The 9,530-nt window shown below is 36.0% G+C and overlaps 1 protein-coding gene across 1 annotated transcript in view; it reads right to left on the minus strand.

Moving 5' to 3' along the window:
- The window catches only part of LOC111373497 (putative late blight resistance protein homolog R1A-3), a 22,529-nt gene extending 14,168 nt beyond the window's left edge, over positions 1–8,361 (minus strand). Inside the window, exons 1-3 of the mRNA XM_022996029.1 lie at positions 8,081–8,361; positions 7,701–7,983; positions 7,391–7,564 (exon numbers count right to left, since the gene is read on the minus strand). Coding sequence (XP_022851797.1) covers positions 7,391–7,564; positions 7,701–7,983; positions 8,081–8,361 — 738 coding nt within the window. The remainder of the gene's footprint in view (positions 1–7,390; positions 7,565–7,700; positions 7,984–8,080) is intronic.
- Positions 8,362–9,530: the final 1,169 nt, after the last annotated feature.

Consider the following 9,530-nt stretch of genomic DNA (forward strand, 5'->3'; position numbering starts at 1 on the left):
GCGGGCGGCGGGCGCGGCAGCGCTTGCCCACGCTGCTTGTTATTTCAGATCCCCAGAAAGAAATTTTTTTTTTTTCTTTTAGGTTTAGGGTTTTGGTGGAGACGGGGACCTCTGTTGCAATTAATGTAATTAGAGGTCCCTGGTTGCAATTAAAGAAAAAGGGGTCAATTTGCAATTTTAAAGTCAGGGACCTGTTCTGTAAATTTTGATTTTGGAAGGGTCTGCTGTTAATTTTCAATTTGGTTAAAATTTGTAAAATTTCAAAAAGGGTTTTGATTTTGAATTTTTAATTGTTTTAAAAATGTGTTTTAAATTGGGTTTGACCCATACCCTAATTTTGACCAGAATTAAAAATTTATTTAAAAATTCGACGACTTTTATATTTTTGTTAAAATTAGATTTTAACTTAAATATTTAGTTTGACCCTTAATTGAATTTTATTTTGTTAGGAAATTTTGTCCTAAATTGAAATATTAATTCAATTTTATTAGAGTTGGACTCTAATATTGCATTAATTAAAATTTGTTTTGAATTAGCACCACTTCCCTATGCAAATCAGTACTTAGAGTATGACTCTAATTTAATAATTAATTAAAATTCGATTTTGATTAAATTACTTCGCCAAATAGTTATGGAGTTAGAGTTGGACTCTAATTCGGGATTTAGTTAAAATTTGATATTAATTAAATAGGCCCGTCAATTAAATTAATTAATTAATATGATTAATTAATTATTTAATTATCTCGATCCCAAAATTTTGATTCAATTTTGACGACTATAATTGCTGGATTTATGAGACATTGCATACAATATTAGATATTATACATAGGAAATATTTATGTGATGAATGTTTGTGGATGATTATGGACTCGACCATATGAATGTGTTGAATGGTTGATTTACTTCTTATTGTCGTTGTGGGCCTGCGAGCTCCTTATTAAATATTGGACCTGCGAGTCCATTATTATTGTTATTATTATGGGCCTGCGAGTCCGATTTCTTTTAGGCTTGCGTGCCAACTAGTATAGGATACATGTTGCAAGTTCGGCTAATTGGAGGCGCAAGAAGAGGTAGACACCATGGAGATGGTGTATTGGTATTGGTCCAATACTGTACCCCTTAGGAATTGACCAACTAGTTTTCCTTTTGGCTCGTGAAAACTAGATAGAACAAGTCCATAATCATACATACTATTACTTATATATATATGTATTTATTCGCATAGTTGATGTATGTTTAAATATATGTATATATATATAATTGCTTGATGAGACCATTGCACACTAAATCCCTCGTTTAAAAAAATTATTAAGTTAGTATTATTTGCTTTCCACCATTATAGTGAAAAAATAGAATCCTAAATCAACCTTAGCTTGTTGAGTACACTCAAGGCTGGTCTATTAGGGATATGCTTGACACTATGAAATATTTGATATTTCTGAATGATGGGTTTCACTTAACTAAAATTTATCTTTTGTTGAGTACACTCAAGGAGATAAGTTTTAGAGGCATGTTAAGCTAACACATAAGATGTGTGAAGACAAAAGAGTTGTCAACTTAATGATCTGAGAGTTGTATAGAGATACAATTGATAATAATATCTACCCAAATATTTTATTAGGATTTGTTGAGTACACTCAAGATCTCGATACAACGAATGGGATCCCAGCCCACTGTGAATCAAGTGTGGATTTAAATAATTTATGTATGAGGGTCATGAATTTATTTTAGACAGTGGGAGCACGTTTAATTAAAGTTCATATTGAATTTATGCACATGCATTATAATACATATTAATTCTTTTTTTTTTCGTCATTTACAGTTTTTGAATCATGAGTAATCATATGAATTTGAAAGGCATACTGGATGCCAACAAACTGACTGGACCAAATTTTCTCGATTGACATCGTAATTTGAGAATCGTTCTCAAGCATGAGAAAATTGGATATGTCCTTGACCAGTCCTTTCCAGTGGTGCCTACTGAAAATTTCACTCAGGAAGAGGTGGCTGCTTACAACAAATACAGTGATGACGATAACACTGCAGCATGTGTGATGCTTACAGCTATGTCTTCTGAGTTGCAGAAGCAACATGAAGGTATGGATGCTTACGCTATGATTTTTCATCTCAAGGAGTTGTATGATGAACAATCTCGTGTGGAGAGGTATGAGACCTCTAAACAACTATACCGGTTCAAAATGGCAGAGGGATCATCAGTCAGTGCTCACGTGCTGAAGATGATTGGTTTTATTGAAAAACTGAGTTCACTGGGTTTTATCATGGATCATGAACTAAGTATTGACTTGGTTCTACAATCTCTGCCAGATAGTTATTCACAGTTCATTATGAATTTTAACATGAATAAGATCGAATGCACACTCCCTGAGTTGCTTAATATGCTTAAAACTGTGGAGCCCAATATCAAGGCTAGCACTGGGCATGTCTTAGCTATTCATTCCTCCAAGGGAACTAAGAGGAAAATCAAAGGAAGTTTTAAGAAAACATCCAAAAAGGCTAAGGGCAATAACAAAGCAGTCAAAGCAGGCAAGGACAATACCAAATCTGATGACCCATGTTATCACTGTGGAGTGAAAGGTCATTGGAAGAGGAACTGCAAGGCTTACCTTGCAAGCTTGAAGGGAAAGAAGTCTTCTGAAACTTCTACTTCAGGTACTTTTGTTATCGAGGTTAATATGTCTACTTCATTAGCTTCTTGGGTATTAAATACCGGATGTGGATCTCATATTTGTATAAATATGCAGAGACTAAAAAGAAGTAGAGCACTGCAGAAAAGAGAAGTTGACCTGCGCGTGGGAAATGGAGCAAGAGTTGCTGCATTAGCTATAGTGACATACTTCTTATCACTGCCTTCAGGCTTAGTATTAGAATTAGAAAATTGCTATTTTGTTCCCGTCATTACTAAAAACATTATTTCTATTTCGTGTTTAGACATGAGTGGTTTTTCAATTAATGTTAAGAACAATTGTTGTTCGTTTTATAAAGATGAGATCTTTTATGGCTGTGGTGTGTTGCAGAATGGAATTTATATTCTTGATACTGAGTCGTCTATTATGAATATAGAAAATAAAAGGCATAAAATTGATAATCTAAATACTACATACCTTTGGCATTGCAGATTGGGTCATATTAATGACAAACGCATTTCCAAGTTACATAAAGATGGATACTTAGGGTCAACTGATTTTGAATCATTTGACAGATGCGAGTCGTGCCTGTTAGGCAAAATGACCAAGTTCCCTTTTATTGGAAAAGGAGAAAGAACCACAGAACTGTTGGGACTAATACATACTGATGTATGTGGACCCATGTCAATAACTGCCAGAGGTGGTTTCTCTTACTTCATCACATTCACTGATGATCATTCTAGATATGGCTATGTGTATCTGATGAAATTCAAGCATGAAGCACTTGAAAAGTTCAAGGAATTCAAACTTGAAGTAGAGAAATAAACTGGTAAAAATATACTCACGCTGAGATCAGATCGAGGTGGAGAATATTTAAAGGGAGAGTTTTTAGATTATCTTAAAGAGAACGGGATTCTCTCACAGTGGACTCCGCCATATACACCGCAACATAATGGTGTATCTGAACGGAGGAATTGCACTTTGTTAGACATGGTGCGATCTATGACGAGCCATGCAAACATCCCAAAATCATTTTGGGGTCATGCACTAATTGCTGCATGCTACACACTTAATCCTGTCCCATCTAAATCGGTCGACAAAACTCCATACGAGCTATGGAGAGGAAAAAGACCAAACTTATCTCATGTGAAAGTTTGGGGCGTAACGCTTATGTAAAGCGAAATGAATCAGATAAGCTTGAAGCTAAATCTGACAAATGTGTATTTGTGGAATATCCAAAGGAGACAATTGGATATCAATTATATAATCCCGTTGAGAAGAAAGTGTTCATCTCAAGGCATGCCATATTCTTAGAGAAAGAATTTATTCTAGTAGAGGGTAGTGGGAGCAAACTAGAACTTGAAGAAGTTCAAGAATCCACGGACACTGTTGACCAATTAGATGAACTTGAGTCTGATCCTACACCTGTTGATGGACAGACTCTTGATCAGGATGTAGAGAACCCTGAGGACACTCCAGCTCAGCGTAAATCAAGCATGATCATTCGACCTCCCAGGAGGTACGAATTCACGATTACTAATCAAGTATTATTAATCGAGGATGATGAACCTGCAAATTACGCAGAAGCAAAGTCAAGTGTTGATTCAAAGAGATGGCAATATGCCATGGAACTCGAAATGGACTCAATGTATGAGAACAAGGTTTGGACCTTGGTCGACCTTCCAGGTGGGATAAAACCGATAGGTTGTAAATTGGTTTACAAGAAAAAGGTCGATGTGGATGGAAACGTCCACACATACAAAGCAAGGCTAGTAGCGAAAGGTTACACATAAAGACAAGGTATTGACTTTGATGAAACTTTTTCACCTGTAGCCATGCTGAAGTCCATTCAAATTTTGCTTGCAATAACTGCATACCATAATTATGAGATATGGCAAATGGATGTCAAAACTGCTTTCCTTAATGGAAACCTGCAAGAGGAGGTGTACATGACACAGCCTGAAGGTTTTGAATCCAAAGGAGCCTACAAAGTATGCAAGCTAAATCGATCCATTTATAGATTAAAGCAAACCTCTAGGAGCTGGAATCTTCGTTTTGATGAAACAATCAAAACGTTTGATTTTATCAAAAATGAAGATGAACCGTGTGTTTATAAGAAAACAAGTGGGAGCGCAGTCGTATTCCTGATATTATATGTCGATGACATATTATTAATGGGAAACGACATCCCAATGCTTCAATCGGTAAAATTATGGTTGTCAAAGAATTTCTCCATGAAAGATATGGGAGAAGCAGTGTATATCTTGGGAATCAAGATCTATAGAGATAGATCTAAAAGATTACTAGGCTTATCCCAATCTTCGTACATAGATAAAATCTTGAGAAGATTTAATATGGAAGAGTCTAAAAGAGGATTATGCCCCATGTCACATGGGATTTACCTCTCAAGAGATATGTGTCCTAAAACACATGATGAAAGGAGTCACATGGACAAGATTGCCTATACTTCGATGATAGGATCTATCATGTATGCGATGCTATGTACAAGACCAGATGTTTCGTATGCTCTAAGTGTTACGAGCAAGTTTCAAGCAAACCCTGGTGAGAAACACTGGATAGCGGTTAAGAACATTCTTAAGTACTTAAGAAGGACTAAAGATGTGTTCTTGATCTATGGAGGAAATGAACTGAAAATTCAAGGGTATACTGATGCTAGTTTTCAAACTGATAAAGATGATAGCAAAATGTGCTAAGGCGATATCATCTGATCAGGGAGATTATACAAAGGAATGACGTAACGATAGAGCGAGTTCCCACAGATGATAATATTGCAGATCCACTGACAAAGCCGTTGTCACAACAGAAACATGATCGTCATGTGGATGCTTATGGTATTAGATACGTGAGTGATTGGATCTAGTGCAAGTGGGAGTTTGTAAGTGTTATGCCCTAGATCCAATCGATTTAGGTTGTTAACACTTTTAATATATTTAATGCATTTGATTTTGACGAGATCTATTATTTATTTAAATTAATTTTGTGATAAATAATATTAAATTATAGAATCCGAAGATCCAATTTTTAGGTAATCTGTTAATCACAAGGTGTTGTGATTTGAGATACAAATTACATATAATTGGATCTTGAATAAACCATGGTCGTAAGTAATAACGAGATACGGATATCGTTAATACAGTTAGACCATCACGTGTGGCATCTCTTACTTGTGAAGTAAGTAGCTGATCTCACGAGCTAAAGTGTGGTGACACTTAAATGAACACGTAGATGTTTTGTTATAGAACAAAATATTGGAGACCCGCTAAGAGATTCCACATGGATAACTATCTGAGTGTCGGTGGCTAATCTCTAACGTTCAGTAGTGGAATTGGTCCTTTGACTTGAGGTCGTCATGGTACCTTATATGAGGACAGTCATACTTTGGCGGTGTTGGATGTTGCTCTGAAAGGGACCGCTAATACGACATCGTTCGGGTACGTCAAGAATTGTATGAAGGTTGTAATTGATCAATAAAGGATTAGTCACTCTTAGATAGTAGGAGATTATGATCTGCGTTTCATTCAATTAATTCGATGATGAAATCCTTGGCCAAGGTGTATTCATAAGTAGAAAATGAGTTTTCAATTTATATTGACTTAATAGTGGAGTGAAAGATATGATCAATTATCGAGATTGACACAATTTCATATCTCATAATTGATCGGATCGTATCGACGAAGGGATAATAGTTTCACGGTAAACGAACGAATTTGGTTTTGTCATACCACGTGACATTTCCCATCACATGCATTGCCCTGACACATTGCTAGATGTCAATCAAGGACGGCGAGTGTGAATTGACGATAAATTAAAAGGGTGTATTAATTTATCAATTTTGATTAGATCAAAATAATATTTCACAACGTTAGGCATCATGGTCGGGAACCTAATGGGTCGCACACAAAAGATAATTGGAAGATTGCAAATTGCCAATTGGTTAATTTAACAATCGTTGGATAAATTAATTAATTGAATTTTTTATTTATATTCTCGAATTAATTAATTGGATTAATTAATTCACGGACTGGGTTTAATTAATTGGATTAATTAAATATTGGATCGGACCGGACCGGGTCATTTTTGGGTTTATATATATACATAGTTAGAGTTTGAGGTCCAAAAAGGTTTTCATTATTCTTGCTGGCACAAGAGAGAAACCCTAGCAGTTGCAGTCTATTCTCTGTGTAGATTTCATTGGAGACTGGATAATTGGACAGCTGTGGGAGGTAGATTCAAGCTACTGGAAAGGAATAACGCGAAGGAGTTTGCAAATTACAAGAAAATGTATATTTCTTATCACAGTTTTTATCTAAATATAAAGTTGAATTCTGAATGGAATTGAAATTTGTTAAATTCCGCTGTGCATGTTTAAGTAAATTCCCAACACATTTAAGTGTCACCACACTTTAGCTCGTAAGATCAACTACTTACTTCACAAGTAAGAAATGCCACACGTAATGGTCTAACTGCATTAACGATATCCGTATCTCGTTATTACTTACGACCACGGTTTATTCAAGATCCAATTATATGTAATTTGTATCTCACAATCACAACTCCTTGTGATTAACAAATCACTTAAAATTGGATCTTCGGATTCTATTATTTAATGTTATTTATCACAAAATTAATTTAAATAAATAATAGATCTCGCCAAAATCAAATGCATTAAACATATTAAAAGCGTTTACAACCTAAATCGATTGGATCTAGGGCATAACACTTACAGCTTTCACTCCATTGTCAACTTTTCTTTTGCCAACTTGCAGCGGACTCCTATTAATTAGGTCTGTGAGGTACTCCTCTGCTACATCTTCTAGGCTCTTTTGCTCCTTTTTTTCTACGAATCCTTCAGCTATCCATAGTAATAATAGCCGCGGAACTGGAATTTCCTCGTCTTCCTGGAATACACTAAGATAGACTAAGATAGACGAAACATGACTTCAAGTGATTTAGTAGATGCCAGAAACTAAGTTTCAATGAGGGAATGTAGTCGTCAGCTTTTTGGGAAATAAAAGAACTTAATTCTTTTGCAACTCGCTGCCATGAGCTTGCTTGCTTCTCCATATTTGAAAGAACTCCAGCTATCGTAACGACTGAAAGCGGGAGTCCATGACAATTTTTTGCAATTTGCATTCCAATATCTTGCAATTCCCGAGGGCAACGTTCTTTCTTGAACACATTCTTCTTTAATAAATCCCAACTTCCATCTGTAGACAAGAGAGGAGGTTCAATGATAACATGTGAAATTTCCGGTGCCACATTTTTCAGCCGACTGGTAAACAATATTCTGCTTCCATTTCTATCCTCTGGAAATAGCCTTTTCAAATCATCCCATGCTTTTGTATCCCATAAAATCATCCATAACAATGAGGTATCTTCTACCCTTTAAACTTTTGTAAAGACATTCGACCAACTTTCCTTCATCTTCTATTTCTGAAATGTAGTCTCTGTCAAGGTCACTTAAGGAGCTCAAAATGTCTATCAACAGCTTTCTCTTATTATAAGTTTGAGGAACAACACGCCATGAAAGCTTCTCAAAATGGTGCCGAACATTGGAATCTTTGTGTATTTTCTTCGCTAAAGTAGTCTTCCCAGGTCCAGGCATTCCAGCAATTGAAATAATCTGGCGGTATTCTGGTTTTCCAAGAAGGTTGCTCGCAATTTGTGTTGTCATCTTCTCAAGGCCCACAGTCATCTCTTCTACGATGGGAATGCTTTTATCTTAGGATGATGATACTTCAATTGGACTTTCTTCAACTTGTAGGCTTCCAATTCCAAGATTCAGCTTCGTTGAGACCGCAAGCCAATGATCTTTGATCTTCACTTTCACAATCTCAATCCTTTCTAACAGAACAAAAACTGCTAGATCCATTTCTTTCGCAGTAACAATGTTTGTCGTGAAAAAGAAAGAATGCAAGAAAAGCCCTGCTTCAATAAATACTGCATCAATTTCTGTCAATATAACCATGCCCAGTTCTTCGACCCCCTTGTATTCTTTATCAACAATAACAGTGAACAGAAATTTCAGCTCCTTCAGAAGAACATTGACTTGATGATTACTCACAAGAACATTGGAATGCCTTCGGCAACGAAGCAAAATTTCCAGTTTTTCAATAAGAAACTCTATAGAGTTTGCCCATGTGTCTAGTATTAAAGTCCCTGTAAAAATTCCTTTCAAGTAGAAAGTGCTAGAAGTAGAACTATCAGGAAATTGAAGGAGGTGAAGCAAGTTTTGCATTGTGAAGAAGTTCTTAAGCTCTGGCATGAAAGAGATAATGATTTCTAAAAAGTTTTCGTAATCTTCAGTCTCTCCATGTAAGATGCAAGCGCAGGCTGAATCATCAAAAAGCTCCAATAGCTCACAAAATCTGTTGTTGGACTGCGGTATTGACCGTATTGCTGGATCATAATAGTACCTTAAGAACCGAGCAGTGTACAGTCTTCTTGCATATTTGAGAATAGCCAAAAAGTGTGGCCCAAGCCATTGAAAGCTAACAATTTTTTCTCCTCCATCAAGCTCTAAATCTTGCAGATGGGGAAGAAGACCTGAGCTTGTGACTACAAGTGACAGATTTCGATAAGAGAGATCCATCAAGTATTGTTGGTTTGGGCAGAGAGAGAGAGAGAGAGCGATATATTGATGAGAATGAGTGTTTTCACATAAATTGTAATAATGGACGTTGGACAATTAATACATCTCTATTTATATTTGGTTTCTCAATTCATTTGACAAGTTGGTTGAAGGCTAGCATTTGACTAACACAACTGGCATTTTTTCAAGGAAAATGATGACCATATAACCACTTAGACGGATTGGTAACAGACACTATATTTACAAATAATATGATATTAAGCTGTTTCATA

This window comes from Olea europaea, unplaced genomic scaffold (assembly GCF_002742605.1).
Source record: "Olea europaea var. sylvestris unplaced genomic scaffold, O_europaea_v1 scaffold1137, whole genome shotgun sequence".
NCBI classification, from domain to species: domain Eukaryota; kingdom Viridiplantae; phylum Streptophyta; class Magnoliopsida; order Lamiales; family Oleaceae; genus Olea; species Olea europaea.